Genomic DNA, 17,712 nt, shown 5'->3' with positions numbered 1-17,712 from the left:
TAAGTGTTATTAGTGTTATACTTAAATATATCTTGACTAAAGAGCAATTGTTATAAAAAGCAGAATCTTCCCATCCTAATTTTACTTAGCAACAAAAATCAATTTAAGCTTTACCCTCCTTCCTCCCTCTAAAGCAAGTGGCAGTTTTGTTTTCTTTTTTAACCTTGAATATATCTCATAATAATGCTGAGGAATGAGTTGGGTGTTCTGCATGAATTACTGGTCGTTGGCAGTAAACTTTCCTGTTGCAGGGAGGCACAAATTCCTCTGGTAAAATCTTAGGAACAAAGGAATTGATGAAAAAAAAATCCTGCTAGCTTAGATGCGGCCAAGATTTCACCCTTGATCTGTAGGTGGAATGCAAAAAGCATTGCCTCTGAAGGCAACCACATATGTATGTGGTTGTCAGTTACAGCACAGCACACTGCCTTCTCTCCTGCCCAGGCACACCATCCCTCCGTAACATGTAGAATGTGTAGAGCTGGATAGAATCTTCTCTAAACTCAGGAAGGGTTTTTTTTCACTTTGGAAAAATAAGTTGTTTTGGAGCTTGATAATTAGCAAGTCTGGCTTAGAAATGGGAAGGAAATGACTTTATCGTTTGTGAAACATTTCAAAGTACAAAAAGAAACCAACCATGTATCTGCTTTGGAGTGAAGCCAAGAGTTTTTCAGTGCTCTCTATGGAAAAAAGAAAGAGTGAACACCCACCCCAAAATAGCCAGTAGTCCAATGGTCAGGTAACATGTGTGGGCTGAAGCAGCCAGTCTTTGGCTGATGAACAGATTAGAGTGCCCCTTGACCTCCTTCACCCAGGAAAAACCCTTGTCAGACAATTCTTAACCAGATCACCTGGTAGTCAGCATTTTGTTAACTACCAAGAAGCTAATCCTACTTGAAAAGACATTTAGGTAGCCCTTACAGGACCTAGTTCAGAGAGGAAGTTGCTGTAACTTGTGGTCAGTTCTCAAAGAACTCTCTTCTGATGAGTCCATCATTGCTGATCTATTAATTTTTGGTGTTCTAGTTTGTGCCCACTAAGGTTCTCCACAAAGGAATGATATTAGATGTGGCTGTTGATCTAGGCATTGATTGACTATTCAGATATCTTCTTAATTTAGCCATTTGTCTTTTCTTGAACATCAGAGGATAGAAGCAGGCTCTCTTAAATTAGTTGTTGATTTGCTTTTTGACTTCCTATCCTGTGCTGAGTATGTGGTCTTCAATGAATGAGCCTCAAATTAATTCCATCTGTTTTTTCTGTGTGACAGAATTTCAGATACAAGGTTAGTTTATTTGATTTGACACACTTATTGCATCCTTTTTATCTTGACTTATTAAAAGCTTATAAAATATGCATGGTGCAGACAAAATAGACTCAGGTGACAATTACTGAATGAAATTCAAGATCTATGCCTTATTCTCAAGGCTGGAACAAGGATATTTGTAAGAGCATTTTAAGCTTCAGGAAGGAGATTGTAGAGGACAGCTCTTTCCAGGCACAGTGGATGTATATATTGCACAGGGCAAGTCTGTCTGTGTAAGTAATTAAAGCTTTCTTTATGGCTTCAGTTGAAAATTGGCATAAAGTCTTGCAGCATCTAAGAGCTGCCTGAACTCTGGCTGTTATATGTTGCAGGTTAGTGTCCATTCTCCAGCCTGCTTTCAGTAATATAATTGAAATATCTGCGTAACTCTGTCTTTACGAAGCTGCCAAGAGTGATCTTGGTTTTTAAAACTTTAAAATAATGTAACTCACTTGAGTGAAAATACCAATTGTATACAAGGGAATCCTGACAACCTTTCAGCTTTTCACAGCCTGGTAGTTGTAAATTTTCTCTCGGTTCAAATCCGCAAAGATAAATTTCAGAAATATTTGTAATATGGTTTTGAGTGCACCAGTTTGGTTTGTTTAGTAGTGGAGATTATAACCGATAGGTAAATGAATAGACTATGAATTCATTTATTTGGTTTGAAGAAAGTGAAAAAGCAGCTTAGTGAAAGTATGTAGTCTGCATTTCCAGAAAATTATTTCATTTTTTAAACAGATCTGCAGACATACTCTACTGACCATAATCTCAAAATTCTTCCTCTTAGGTCTACTTTGCAGTAATTTCTTTTCATTGTGTACAATAAATGTAATGATTTTTTCTTCTGGACTGATTTGTTTTCAAGGGTAAGAAAGGCTAGATTATTCTTTTAATTAACATTCAGAATGGGCAAAGAAGGGTGGATGAAAGTTGCATCTATTATTTGGCTGGGTAAATAGTAGTAAGTGCAGTCATTCCCTTGTTTAGTGCTCGAGGGCAATACACAGAGATCTTTTCATTGATTCAATTTACCAGAGGATTTAAAGGCAAGAGAATAATTTGAAATTCCATGGGAATGTGTAATATCTCAGATATGCGTTGCATTTTCGTGCAGTGAAGTGTAGTATTCAGATATAAAGTAACCCTTAACATATTCCTTGAGCCTTGAATTTTTATACTTTTCAAGGTTTAAGGCAGACCTCTAGCTTAACATAGTGAATTGCGTTAAAAAAAACTATCATCCAGTGCATCCAACCAGGAAAATATCTTTAGAAAATACAGTTAAATACACAACTGAGAATATATTAATGCTTCAAGAATTGTCTTGTGCATGTTTATTTTTCATGTTTATTCTGCCTTATGCTATTTTGATAGCTTTGTGTTTGGTTTGTTGCATTTTGGTTTATACACCGGTCCCTGTAGCAGACTCAGGGAATAGAGGTGCTTGCGGTGTCTTAGCTGGCAGCTGCGTCCAGCACCAACGTGCCCTGGCAGCCAGACCATGTGGCACAGCTTGTGTCCCTGGTCCTGATCTGTCTGCACAGCGGGTAGCTGGCATTATCTTTAGATCGTGCTCTTGCCAACACAGGGGTGAAATCCTTCTGCTTCAGGGAAGTTTTCTGCCTGCAAACTAGCTTCCAGAGTTGGGGTAAGGCATGAAGGATCTGTAGTTTGGATTCTACGCTGTGTGAGCTAAATAAACTGCAGGGATTTCCTGCAAAGATAATCCAGCCCAGTTCCTGTCATTCAGCTAAAGGGAAACATGCTGACTTCGTGTCAGGGTGGGGTTTTTTTAGGGGAAAGTGGGGGTGTTGTTTCCTCAAGAATTACATAGCCGTCCCGCTCCTAACATCATGTCTGGGAGTGAGAGTGTATTAGTAGGGTTCTGCGAGCTTTGTGCATTTAAATAGACAGCTTATCCTACTAATCCTTTTCTGAGTTAGTGTTATCTTATAAACATATGTACTTATTTATGGTTAGGGCAAATACTTCTGCTGATGTTAAGATTTGTTGCTGATATAAGTGCGGATCCTTTTTTCACTTAACCATGATTGCAATAAAATGTCAAGTGGTTCAGTGAAATTGCAGGCTCGTATTAGAGTAAGGATGTGAATATACGATCCAGAACCAACTTGCGATCAATTAAATTAATTTTGAGTTTTAAACCACCATAGTGAAGGCTACAAATACGTTTTTTGGCTTTGTCATATGACCAAAAGCAACCTTCAGGAAGGGTTTTCAAACTAACAGCAAGTCTGCTGCTTTGTGCTAAACAAAACTTCCAAGTCAGCGATAGACTTTTGGGGCCAGTGAAGCTTTGATATTTGTCACAGTTCTAGTGCTTGCTTGTTGAAAGTACACCTAATGCTCTTCATCATAGTAGATGAACAAAGTCGAATCTTAACTGTAACTATAAATGGCAGTGATAAGGTGAGCTAAGAGGAAATGCCTCTGGTAACGCCCGTACATGCAAAGCTAATACGTGATAATATACTACTACCTGTAATTTTCTGGGATGCATTTCACTGTTACCTGTCTGGAGGGACATTAAAAGCACCTGGAGCAGCAAGCTGAAATATTGATATGTGTAAACAAACCACTCTGACTTTCAAAAGTAATGAAGACCTTAGCTGCACATTGGTGCATTAGTTGTTTTTACAATCTAGAGTAACCAATTTTAATAAGCTTCATTTTCATAGTGTTAAGAAATAGCGATATGTGTTAAAATTATTATCTTTGTCATGCTGTTCTCCTTCAACTGAGAATGACGTCTTTTTATTATATATAACCTTATGTTTTTTTTCATTTTAGATAAGCTCTATATGGGACCAGGGCAACTGTACCATGATCTGCAGAACCTTTTACATGACTTGAATGTAGTTGGTCAAATTAGTCAATTAATAGGCAGCCTTAAAGGAAACTATCAGGTAATAAACAAAGCTGGATTTATTTTTCAGATATGTTCCTGCTGTAAAGTAACGTAATTGTCTCTCCCTAGGATCTGTGCAAGACATTCTTCAGCTCTCTCTGTAAAGACTGTAGTATTTTTTACCTCTGCTAACTAATTTACTGTTAACTGTTTAGCATTATAAGTAGATTACAGCTATATTTCTAATCTTGTTTTTAAGCATAGGTGGATACTACAAGTGTCCACATTTGCTCAGTAGTTATATGGGGAAAAAAATTACATTTTGATCTTAAGAAATCGGATTCTTGCAGTTAGGCAATGCAATAGAAGGATGGTTGTTTGCAGGAAGCTCTTGATGCCCATCCAAGCTCATAATCCTGGCTTTCAGTGGGAACTGTACATAAAACTGAGTGCAAATTACAAAAACATGGAAGGATTTTCAGAGGAATTTTGAAAGTAATTTGCTTTGGCTTTGTTCACATCCCTTTTATTTAGCTTATATTCTGGCTGACAGATATAGTACTTTTAACACTGAATTTCAGAATGAGTTCTCCGCAGTCTTAAGACTTTTAAAAATTGCTTTTTTGCCTTTGGTTTTATATGCTTTATGTACATGTAGGCACAATTTTTAACTCCTACCTGCCAGCATAGGCTGTAAATGTTTTATGTGTGTGTGTGTGAATACATATACGAAAGCTGAGTTTCTCTTGGGAAATCTTGCCTTCATAGTCAAGGGCATTAAATAAAACATAAAGTTTTGTGAAAATACATATTGTGAAAGAAGTTTATGGAAACTACTTTTGGACAAAATTTCACAAGTGTTTGAAGGTCAATTTCAGCTGCATTATTTGGAATATGTATAGTACAGATACCCAAAGATATTCAGCCATTAACACCTGCAAAACCTTTTTGCCTGTGCTGCCAGTCAGAGCCAAGTATGTTTTAAATACTTAAAATTTGGTCAGTATTTTGAGGTAGAGATGTATAAGATAGAACAGTTTAGTTGGGGAATGAGGTCAGCTTCTCTATTTTTGAAAAAGAATCCAAATTTTATAAAATTCTGACTGTGGAAAATCAGTGTACTTTTGTGTATGGATACTTGTTACTATTGATGCTTTATTAGGTGTGCTTTTACCTACTCTGAACACTCTGCTTGCAGAGGGCTATTGTTTCAGCATCCTACTTAAACAGATTCCAACCACACAGACAGCTTTCATAATGGCTCTGTAAACGTTTTGGCTCAAAGATTTGAACAAAACCAAATCGGCAGTACAATTTCTAGACATTTTAATGAAATTTTCTTTAGAAACAGATTTTGTGGGTTCTGTGTAACTACTCATTGAAATAAAATGAAAGGCTTGTGCATACACCTGATGCAAATTTAAATTTCTTCATCTGACAAACACCTGGGAATGTTGTTGGTATCTCATCAAACTAAGCAATGTGAGATTAAATTAGCAGATAAAATGTTAGCAAATTTTTTAGAGATATTTTTGAAACATGTTTACAAATATGGCTAAATTATCTGTGATGAAAATGCAACCTAAATGAGGCCCAGGTGCCAGGAATTACTTGTTACATACAGAGATCACCTTAGTTAGCCTGTTGGAAATAGGCCAGTAAACTGGCATTGAATCTTAGCTTTTTTAATTTTTCAGAACTTAAACCAATCTGTAGCCCATGACTGGACCTCAGGTTTACAAAAACTGATTTTGAAAAAAGAAGATGAAATCAGAGCGGCAGATCGCTGTAGAATTCAGCTGCAACTCCCAGGAAAACAGGACAAGTCAGTAGTATTCTTGATTACAAAACTTTCTAAATGGGTTTTTGTATTAGGCATAGATGTACCAGGGAGGATTTGGGAATCTGTAGCTCTTCCTCTCTTCTGCCTCTTCAGTTAGCCTCTGACTTCCATTGCCATGCCACAGTGTTGGGAACTTGCATGTTCCAGGGTAGCGTTGTAGTTTTTCTCCCATTCCTCAACCCTGTGTTCCAGACGCAAGAAGCAAGAGTGGAACCGTGGCAGTGACAGCTAACAGGGAACAGGCACTGTTACATTCCTTCGCCAAGGAGGATGTTCTCATACCATTTCATGTAAAGTGTAGGAAGACGGGAGTACAGCATACCATAACCTGCATGCTTATACTGGAGCTGTGTCTTTGTCTAATTATTAGAAAATAATGAAATTTCATCTTGCTCAACATTTCTAGCCTTGACTGTATGTCATACTCAATGCATTTAGAGTGGCACTTTTTTTTTTTTTTTTTTTTTTTTTTTTTATCTTGCAGGTCTGGACGGCCCACTTTCTTTACAGCTGTGTTCAATACATTTACCCCTGCTATCAAACAATCTTGGATCAACAATTTACAAATGGCTAAACTGGCCCTTGGTAATTTTTAGTTACTTACATTTCCTATCACATTAAGATAGCTCTCCAACGTATAATGCATTTATTTCTATATTTCAGAAAATTGTTACTTTGTGAAAAATCTATTTGCAGATATTAAAATTGCAGTACAGTAAATAGCAGTGATTGTGTATTGCTTCAGAGTAATGACGTTAGGGATAGGATGGAGGTTTCATTATGAAGGAATATAATTTCCACAGTATTTTAATGAAAACTGATAATCATTACTAATTGTTATGTCTAAATCAACAAGAATGAGATACACTACAGGACAGACAGGTGAGGAAGTTATTCAATTATAAACTTAGCTCTTCAGATCTGATGAACTTTTTAAACTTTGAACTTTCTTAGTTTTAGGTCAGAATCATTTTAGCTAGGAAATACCAGTAAAGCCGTTGGGTTCATTCGTTTAGCTTTCTGAGCCTGAAATAAACTTATGGGTGTAGTTTTAATATAAAGCAATATTTCTACGGTTAAATGTGTAAAACTAAATCATTATTTTTTTGGGGTGGTGGTGTTTGGTTGTTTTAAACGTAAGTCTGTAGTCTTCACTGAAGGGATTATCACAAACAAATCTGATCTAAGTGGGAGGACTAAAAAATATGCTGTCCTGTGATGTTATTAATATCCTGAGTTTGCAAAGGGGTATAGATTTCCAAAGATACCTGGGATTTTGAAGGCCTAAGTTGGGAAACATTGACTATATACACTTGCTAGAAAGCCAGTTTCACCAGCACACCCTCAAAATGCAGTGCTTTTTATGGTTTCTCACTGAAGACAGACAAAATAACAAAAACAAAAGACGAGAGAATAGATGTCTCCATCATTCCGGGAGGAGCATCCTTATAATTATGATAAGTAGTAGTTGGTAGCGATGTCACTTATACAGGCAGAGAAATGCTGTTTGTAAAACAGATTTCCTGGAGTCTGAGGAGAGGTTTGATGTGCTTTTCCTCTTTTAATGACTTACTGGCAAGATCATCAAAAGAACACCCTTAACATTTTGCTAGTGTAAGGTGTTCTTTTTTTACATTATCAGTATCTATGTAATCTATTGCTCATATCCTAATAGAATTAATTTCTATTCCTGTAGAGAGGTGTAAGTTATTATTCAGCGAAAGTATTGTGGGATGTTTGTTCTTTTCATTACAGCGGAGGATAACTTGTTAGGTTGGTTCTGTGTGGAAGATGATGGGAATCAAATAAAAAAAGAGAAACATCCTCTCCTTGTTAGACACATGCCAGTGATGATGGCCAAGCAACAGGAGTTTAAGGTGAACAGAATTTTTATATGGGATTACAATGTCTTTCTTGTGTGATATAACTGCTAAAGAATACCGTAGTGTAAATACATCTATTAGTTCTCTTGAGTTACTACCTTGGTGTAAGACCAGTAACAATGGCAGGTCCAAGAGGGTCACAGGAAGGCGTAATACTGCAATTTTTGAGGCACTAAGGAACACAGTATTTGCTTTTATATAGTATGACATTTGCTTTCAGATGTAAACTCATCACTTGTTGGAAACTGCTGGGAATTTTGAACTGGTCTTGAAGTCTCCAAGTGTTTGTTTGAGGCTCCAAAGTATAAACTGCAGCTTACAAAGTGCAGGAATCTGATCTCCACGATAGCTGTCCTGTACTGGTGTAACTATGTAGAATTATCCTCAAATTTCCAATTTTCATTACTGCACAGAGTGCGACAGTTATAATTTTAAAAATTCATTTATATAAAACGATATCTGATATAAAACGATATCTGATATAAAACGATACCTGATATAAAATGTAGTTCTGTCCTGAACAATCATACAGAAATAATTTGAATGGTTCTTTTCCTAATGTAATGTGTCAGTTTGAAGTCATATTGACCACTGGCTTTAATGATGAAAATAAGTACAGCATGTCCAGACCAACAGATGGAAAGGAAGGGTGCTGGATATTATTTTTTCCTATAGACAGGATTTCTTATTGACCATCAGTCAGTTATGCTTGTGCAAAAACACTAATGGAAATAAAATTGGATGTGTATGGCCAGAATCACAATGTTAAATTAACAACATTGCATGGGTACTGCTTAAAGCAGTAAGTCTGCAGATCCTCATTGCTAGGACAGCCTGCACAGGAGGGAAGTTCAGCTGTAAGCTTCACTTCAAGTATGAGCATAGAGGCCTAAATGTTAGGGGAAAAGAATTGCAAGCTGGAACTGCATATGAAATGTGTAGTGGTATTAAATCAAGCCATTCCTGATACTGGTTTTCAGGGCAGAGCTGTGGTTTACAGCAACCAAATTCTACTGAAAGTCTCCAGTCTGCTATACAACTGTAGTCATATTAAACAGCCAGTTTTCCCTGTGTTGAATACTTGCTAAAGTCACCACTAGTGAAATAACCAAATTAACCTAATTTTTTGCAGAAACCTAAAATGTTTATGTTTCCTTAGAGCCTATGTATGCATTTGTAAGTCCTGTAGGTCCATGCCAGGAGCCTTGAAGGTCCAGGCTCAGTTCCTGTAATCAAGTTACAACAGGATCCACTTGTTTTGAAAGGAAAGTCTGTTGCCCCTACAGCTGGGTCGTGGTCTTTGCCTTGGTCACCTCAGGAGAATACAGCACGTGGCAGTATTTGCCTGAGCTCTGGGTCAGCTTTGCCAGTTTTGCAGCTCCTAAAAACAATGTGGGTGTGAGCCCAGCTGTCATGCCTGATGCTCCTAAGTCCTTGATATTACTAGAAAAGACCATCTAAGCATTATTGGTGATTTTCTGCAGCCTCAGCTGCAGTTTGGGTGTCAGCCCGCAGCTTGTGGTGGGACGCGACCCTTTGCTTGGCTGATCCTGCTTGTTATCTTGCTGCGTGCTGCCTGGGCTGTTCGGTGGTGTTAGGGAGCCTGTAACGACTCCTCCCATCAGAGGTAAATTACGCTCCAGGTAAATACCTTCTGTCAAGATTGAGAGCTAAACTACCAGGGTTTAACTATGGAAAAACATCGTTGGTTTTGACTAAGATGCGAAGTAACATAGAGGTATAACAAGCAGCCTGAAAAATACCCAGCATGCAGACTGTCTTTTCGTTCGCTAGTGATGTGTTTAGCTGTCACAGCTACTGTAAATCACCACTACGAGTAGATAGCTTCAGCATGTGCTAAATAAGACATGCTTAGACTGACATGGATAGCTTTTATTTTTTTCTTTTTCCTTTTTATCATCTGTCAGTTTCCATATTTTATCTTTATAGAAGACTGCTTTGGTTGAATACATGACATCATTTTTACTACCGCTAATCACTTGGTGATGTCTGCTGACTTCAGGGAGATTTGGGAAATTCTTTGCACTCTTGAAAATTAAATAAACTGGGAATTTAGAACTCTAACTTATGTCTGCTTGTTTGTTGCTTTTTATTTTAATTATTCACTGTTGGGAGGTGATGTTGCCAAGTTATGGTGAAGTTGTCTAGGTTAATACTAACCACACTATCTCTAGCACTGCAATATAATCACAATGACGTTGATGTCTGAGGTGAGAACATTAGTGTGAATTATAGAGAATCTTGTCTAAAAATGTAGTATCACACTTCATCAGAAACCTTTTTATTCTCTACAAAGTTATGAATTGCTTGTGTATATTTTAAAGTGTTTACATAATCTGTAGGTAACTCTGCCATGGATATTAGGGGAAATAGGGAAAACAGAAATCCATGACTGCTCATAAAAATGCCCGTTTTCAGAGCCTTGGTGCTTGAATGGTATTCAGAGTTGGAGTGGACTTACACCAGACTCAAGATCTGTATTTATCTTTCAGGATTTTCTTAAATGACCTGCATGATAAAATCATGAGTATTGTTATTAAGCTACTGATAGTAACATGACGACATGAAGTCGGGAGGGAGTAGGATTACTATGGATGATACCATTAGAATTCAAAATGAGTAAAGGAGAAATAATTTGAGGGGGAGAAAAAAGGCACGACAGTCAATAGGACAGACACATGGTATGCTTGGGCAGAAATAAAGTGCTTCACAAGCTGGAGGTTTACAAGCTTCACAATCACAAGATTGAGGAGGTGGCTGAGTAGAGGGTCTGTAAAAGTAGTTCTTAATAGACTAGCAAGCTAAGGATAGGCTAAGAATGTAATATTGTTAAAAGAGCAAAATAATCAATGGGATGTGTACAAACAGATTTCAGAAGAGGTAATCATGGTGTAGTGGTACTAACAGCTCTGCTAGAATAAACAACATGTTTGGGTAGCAAAGTTGTGCACTCTAAAATATGCAAACCTTAGATATCTGCTGGAGAAATGCCAGTTGGATAAGTTGTGATAATCACAAATTTTAAAAACAAGAATAAGAAAATTAATTATTTTAATTTTTTTAAAATAGAATTAATTAAATTATAATGAAAATTTAGCCTAATTAAGAGAAGACTCAGAGTCATGACATAAATCAGCCTTATATGTAAAAGGACGCTGCAGAAGGGAAGTACTTGGTGGCTGAATGAGAAGTAACACTAATGATTACAGCAAGGACGATGTTAGGTTGAGTATTTGGAAAAACTTAATAAAGGTCATGAAGCATTTGAACAGATCAGCTAGAGAATTTGTGGGTTTTGGCTTTTCAAGTCTGTAATAGTAGATCAGGAACACGTTGGGAACAACACACATGCAGCTGACCCTGCCCACGGGAAGCTGGACAGACTAAACTGACTTCTTGCCTTTTGTGATTCTTTGATGTCCTTAAACGTTTTCGTTAATTACAGACTAAATTATGCAGAAACAGGCATACCTTGTTAATGTGGTAACAGCTCTCTTTTCCTTTGTTTGCAGGTTGAATGTGCTGCTTATAATCCTGAACTGTACCTCTCTGGAGAAATGGAGTCAGATTCCTGTGCCACGGAACATGGTTTTCTTTGGGTAAGTGTAATCTTTAAAAGCTAAAAAGGGGTTTGTCTTCTGTTTCTCTGCATCGTTTTTTGTGACTCTTAGCAACATATGGAGCTGAAATAAATTTTGAGAATTATTTTCCTCTCTTTTTTTTTTTTTTGTTTCTTTGTTTTAAGATGGCCTTTTATAAAGGACAGCTAGTAATTTTGTCCATGTGATCCTGCTGTTCTCTGTAGGGTGTCACTTATGTGTGGGTTATTTGTTAATGTGGCACAAAATGAATTCCAAAGTGCTGAGCACATTCAGAAGCAAGTTATGTGCTAATTTGTAAGAAGGGCTGCTAAAAGCCATATGAGCTCACACTTTCCTGTTGTCTGTTTTCAAATTTTAAAAATGTTTTAGCCATAAATAATCTGTTTAAGTGTGTACATAGGAAAAAAACCTCTATTCTGGCATATTGTTATGACTGCAAATATGCAGATATTCCAGAAAAGGGAGATAGCCAATACTTTTTTAAAAAAAAAATGCTTATGATTTCAGTATCTTTTCGTGTTACTACAATACTAAAAATTTAAGGAAACCCTTGTGAATTAAAAGTAGAAGTTAGAAATGGGTTTTTGTCAGTGAACTTTTGCAAGGTGACCTGTATAATTTCTTTCTGTCTTCACTGTTCGTAAGCAGTTGTCACAAATACATGCCAATAAAATCTTTCTACTGCCACAAGATGTCCTTTCTTTCTCTTTGCTATGATTTTTCATTTCATATAAACATAAAGAGTTACTTTATAAAAAAACTGCTGCTTGGGCAGATTTTATTTTTTTAATTTGTACTCTTCCCAGATCCCTAAAATATACAGATTTGTGGACATATTGATGATACTTAGTTCTGGGTCAGGGAGAAGTTTATTGAATTACAGAATCATTTCAATTGGTAAAGACCTTTTAAGATCATAAACTCCAACTGTTAACCCAAGACTGCCAAGTCCACCACTAAACCATGTCCCGAAGCACCACATGTACATGTTTTTTGAACACTTCCAGGGATGGAGATTCCACGACCTCCCTGGGAAGCCTGTTCCAATGCTTGACCACCCTTTCTGTGCAGAAATTTTTCCTAATATCCAGTCTAAACCTCCCCTGGTGCAACTTCAGGCTGTTTCCTGTTGTCCTGTCACTTGCTACTTGAGAGAAGAGGCTTACCCCCACCTGCCTACGTCCTCCTTTCGGGTAGTTGTAGAGAGCAATAAGGTCCCCTGTGAGTCTCCATCTTTTCAGACTAAATAACCCCAGTTCCATGAGCTGCTTCTCATAAGACTCGTCCTCCAGACCTTTCACCAGCTTCATTTGCCCTTAGGATCCCGTATCTGCTGTTTAGGATCCTGAATCAGTGAGTTTACAAAAGGGATTATATTAATAATCCCTCTTTCTCTTAGGACAAAGCATTTATCTGTAGATCTGTTACTGTGCAAAGGACAGGACTCAGATATATTACCTGTTTCAAGAAAATCTGATATAACTTAAAATACTGGTTATTAAAATAATACATTACACAGGTTCTTATTGTGATTCCATTACATTATGTATATACATATGAATCAGACATCAGAATAGGTTATAATATTCCTCCTTTCAAAAAAACCCTGTTTCTGTGACTATACAAGGGAACTTTGTGTATATAATGCTTTGAAATCTGTCTATGCTGAATTATTATCCTGTTTATGTCTTAATGCATGAAAAATCATATTCATGCATATAACTTGCAATACACTCTTCAATTAACATTCCAGTCATTCCTTCTTGTTAATGCTTATCTTCCTGGAGACAGGTATCAAGTCTTGGTCTTTTTTTTTTCTTTCCTTTTTTCGATTCAGATTGGTAGTTGTACTAATCAGATGGGCCAGATTGCAATAGTCTCATTTCAAAGCACCAGCCCCAAGGTTATTGAGTGCTTCAATGTGGAATCACGGATTCTCTGCATGGTCTACATACCAGAGGAGGAGAAACTGAAAGACCAAAATAAGGCTCTTGACTCTGAAAATGTTCTCACAAAAGCTTCTAATGTGCCTACTATTTGCCTTGGCATGGAAGAAGGAAGGTGATTCTCATTTTTTGTGTACTGTCTATGATTTATTAATTAGATTTACTATTCTATAGCAAAATCATGTGAGATACTTCCAAGAAAATGTTTTCTTTTTAAAGAAGTGTACAAGTGATATTACAGTGACCTCAGCTTATCCTTTCCACCTAAATCAAGAAAAAAATACATTCTATATGATTTTAAAATACACTATGTAGTATTCGGAATTAAAATAATGCGTATCTTTGATGAAAGAGGATTAATTCATCATAAATCATGTCTGAAAAATATAAATATTACTTTTGTAATGTTACAACATAACCTTTAGGTATTGGAAAATTTTCAGAATGACAAAGTGTTGATGAGGAACCCATTAACCTTCTACCCTGTGACAATATGCAGGATTTGTCATGCAAATAAATAATAATACTGTTTACTATTGACATGAATTATTTTGCTCTGATTGAATTGATGACCTTACTGGGTCATCACTTGATTTATATTGAAGAACAAAGTTACAGATTTTAAACTTAGGTCAATAAGCAAACAGATCTTGTTATAGCCAGTGAGGATGTAAGTATGTAATTACCTGCAATTTTTTTAAGGTATAAGATAAATACATTTACCTGGTATATGTGAAGCAGAACAAAATTTTCTGAGGAAAATGCTGTGTTTCAAAAATTCCAACACCTAATTGTACTGATTATTTTTGCTTGTGAAGTGCAATTAATTCCAGATTTAAGTATTCAATATTCCTAACATACCTATGGTAATAATCTGTAGGAATGGTGGGAATTTTAAGTGTAACTCTGGTAGTGAGTTCCTTCTTCTCATTTCCCTAGTTCTCAAGGTAATACTGAATCCATTATTTTTTTTAATCAATACAATTTTTGATAGACTCATAATAAGGACTTTGAGCAGAATTGTTATGTGTCTTTGTTGAGTGCATGTTTCTCCAGACAGTATGAAGTGTGTGGCCATACATCGATGTTAAGTAATTGTGGATTGTCTACATAGACATTTTGGAGGGTCAAGATACTCTTTTTAATATTCCTCTTCCTATGAATAGAAGGAGAAAATCCCCACCCCCTGCCTTTTTATTCTAAATCTCATTTGTGCATATTCTAATAAGAACTAAAGAAAACATAATTTCACAAGTCTTTTTTTTTGCTTCTTTTTAAAGCATTTCTATTTACAAAAGTTGTCAAGGCTCAAAGAAAATTCGACTTCAACACTTCTTCACTCCTGAAAAATCAACTGTTATGAGTTTAACATATATGTCTCAATATTTGTTTGCTGGCTTGGTAAATGGAAACATCTCGATCTACACAAAAGCAGAAGGTAATGTGATATGATTTGATAGCATCCTGAGGGACTTGCATGTCAGTATATTTTGGCAGAAGTAGTTTTCCACTATTACATTTTCTGAAAATTCTCTATAAAACTGCTGACCTAAGGTTGCTACACTTTTCAGTACTTCTGAAAAGACTTGTTTTCTCTTTTTGAAGGATAGTAGAAACTTTGATACTGTTCCCACTTTTACCATACGATATGAATGAAAACTGATTTGTGCCCCTTTAGCTTAAAGCCTAAAGTGTTTAGTGTTAAAGAGTCCAGAAGTTTATGTGATAACAGGCAGTATACTGTATTTTACCCAGCACAGTGCTAATTCCACTCAGTTACCCAACATTGGTGTTTGTGCAAGACAAAAATACCATATTGGTAGATTCCGGTATGTCTCATTTGAAATGACAACTCCATTTTTACTGTACAGATAGGAGAAGTCTTTCCTATGTGTGTGGGTCATGTATTTCACAGCAGAACTCCTTTTCCCATTAGCATCACAGTTGCTTGTTCTGCACCTAGCTAAGTAATTGGCTAAAATAACTTGAGCAAAGGAGAGTCCCAAATAATACCTCTGAACCAGAACAGTCTTCTCTGGACCTGGTTTAGGTGCTTGCCTGTGTACTTGCAGTACACGTTTCACTAGCTTCCCTGCAGTACTGCATACATATATAGTTAATTTATTTCAAAATCAGCAAGGCTTTAATCAAAGTTTGAAACTTGAGTTTTTAAGCGAGATGTTAGCACAGAGACACCTAACCTTGCAAAGTGCAGAGCCAGCAGAGATCTGGTGTACCTTACTAGTGTGAGCTGCATAACGATGATTGTCATATGTTAATGAGGTGGGCCCTCTAAACAGTAGAGATGCATTTGTATGGCACTATACCTCGGCTACTAAATCCTGCCAGCCTCTAACTGAGGCACCAAGCTTACTGTCTTCAATATTGGAACAAATTGTATGTCTAGTGTCAGATCATATAAAGACTTAGTTTGGGAAAAGTACAGGATGCACTTTCTTCTTCTTTTTTTTTTTTCTTTTCTTTTTTTTCGTTTGTTTTGTTTTTTGTTTTTGTTTTTCCAAGCAACAAAGAATCTGAAAAAGTGTTGGGAAAGACATTTCCTTTTGCCAGCTGTCATCTTCAACCCAGTGGGTTTCCTGTGGAGCTGTCATCTCTGATCTGAAGCCAGACATTAGATTTCAGTTCCCTTCATCACTGAAGAGCAATTTTTTCTTTATCTTGGAAGTACAGGAGTGAGGTCTTGATCTTAGTCTCATAACATAGTTTTTGTTGTTTCAGTTTCTGTACGTACCTGTGTGGGTAGTAAAGTATTGTCTCCTGAAAGGGTTTGGTGTATTTAAGCTGTTTTAAGATTGCAATTGCTGTCACTTCTTCCAGAAAAGATCACTTAAACACAAGTGGCATCCTTAGCAGTATAGGTAAGAAAGGATGCATGGGTTGCTTGTCTGCAGAGAATGTTAAGGACAGAGCAGAGCTGTTAACCAGACTGAATTACATTATGAGCTGAAGGTTATGTTGCATTGACAAGGATCATGGTGTCCTCTATTTATTTTCCTCTGAAGACATCAGTTTTGTGCAGCTAGACATTCACAGAGCCTGCCATGGTCTCTTTCAGGATCGCTGAAGCTCTGAGATGAGAGATACACATCCATGTTTTTCTGACTCATCTTGTAGTCCCTTTCCTTACAGTTTGGTCTGTGGGTGTTATTTCAGTTCTCCACGCCTCATGAAAGTTGTGCGAATCAGCTGCTCCCATGTTAGTGTTTGTATTCCTTACAGTTGGCTGCCGTGGACATGTGAGGCAGTAGTCCCTGGAGGGGTGTTTTCATGAACACTGACCTATTTTACAAAACAAAGGAATCCAAACGGCAAAATGGGAGTAGGGAGGGAATACGGCCTGTGAAGAGCTTTGTGCCGTACTACAGGGTTGCCTTTTCTTCTAAGGAGGGGATTACTTTCCAGCCATGCACCTCAACTTGGGTTTTGGTCTGTCAGCATAAAGGAGATTAAGGAAAGATTTAAAAGTGAACATGAAATCTGGTTACTATTAGAATTGTGATCCTTGTGTCTTCCTCTCTGGGCTGAAAGTGTAGTGGTTCACTTCAGTCACTGAAGCTCAGTGCCTATATGTATGTAGTCAAAGACTCATGACTTCTGCCTCTCAGTTTTAAGTACACAAATAACTCTAATTTCTCCTGTTGTTTTCAGATAGCTCAAAGCATGTACATATCCAGCTTGTTTACAAACATCAAGTGCTCTCTTCTGACTTTCTTCACAAGAGAACTTTGTCAGATCGACAGCATCCAGAGTGCTCTTTGGTGGTAGAAAGTCTTGTCCTGAAGTAATCTGTACATCTTGGTTTCCATTTCAGTAAACTGAGGAACACATGCCAAATCAGTGGGAGAGCTGAAGGTGTACAGTGAGATTTCTTTCTTTATGGAGAGTAGTCATGTTTAATTGAGACACCTTAGTATCTGTGTATTTTCAACTATGAGTTCAAAAGTACTTAAGCCTCAATTAATTTGAATATAAATTAAAAGCAGAGTCAATGAAGCACTGGTACCATAAAATCTACTCAGCTTTTAAATGTGAGCTAACATGGTAATCTGTGAAAATGTCACAGAAAGACTAGGATGCAGGTCAGCTAATATGTTAGTCCTAGAAATAAGGACCCGGATAATTATCCTCAATAATCCTTAATTTTATGTGGGTGAGAAGACTAGTTTGTGGAACGTGGAATCATGGAACAGCTACTGCATTAAATGCTGTTATACATAG

General features: G+C 37.0%; 1 protein-coding gene across 4 annotated transcripts in view; it reads left to right on the top strand.

Moving 5' to 3' along the window:
• Positions 1 to 17,712, top strand: part of ARHGEF10 (Rho guanine nucleotide exchange factor 10) — a 118,523-nt gene that overhangs the window by 70,659 nt on the left and 30,152 nt on the right. For all 4 annotated transcript variants that reach the window (XM_080387731.1, XM_080387729.1, XM_080387730.1 and 1 more), the window contains 7 exons: positions 4,121 to 4,236; positions 5,876 to 6,003; positions 6,506 to 6,606; positions 7,777 to 7,898; positions 11,438 to 11,524; positions 13,365 to 13,588; positions 14,754 to 14,911. In XM_080387731.1, coding sequence (XP_080243857.1) covers positions 4,121 to 4,236; positions 5,876 to 6,003; positions 6,506 to 6,606; positions 7,777 to 7,898; positions 11,438 to 11,524; positions 13,365 to 13,588; positions 14,754 to 14,911 — 936 coding nt within the window. The remainder of the gene's footprint in view (positions 1 to 4,120; positions 4,237 to 5,875; positions 6,004 to 6,505; positions 6,607 to 7,776; positions 7,899 to 11,437; positions 11,525 to 13,364; positions 13,589 to 14,753; positions 14,912 to 17,712) is intronic.

This window comes from Falco punctatus (assembly GCF_963210335.1).
Source record: "Falco punctatus genome assembly, chromosome: 5".
NCBI lineage: Eukaryota > Metazoa > Chordata > Aves > Falconiformes > Falconidae > Falco > Falco punctatus.
Note: the sequence above shows the minus strand (reverse complement) of the source record. Positions and strands in the feature narration are given on the sequence as shown.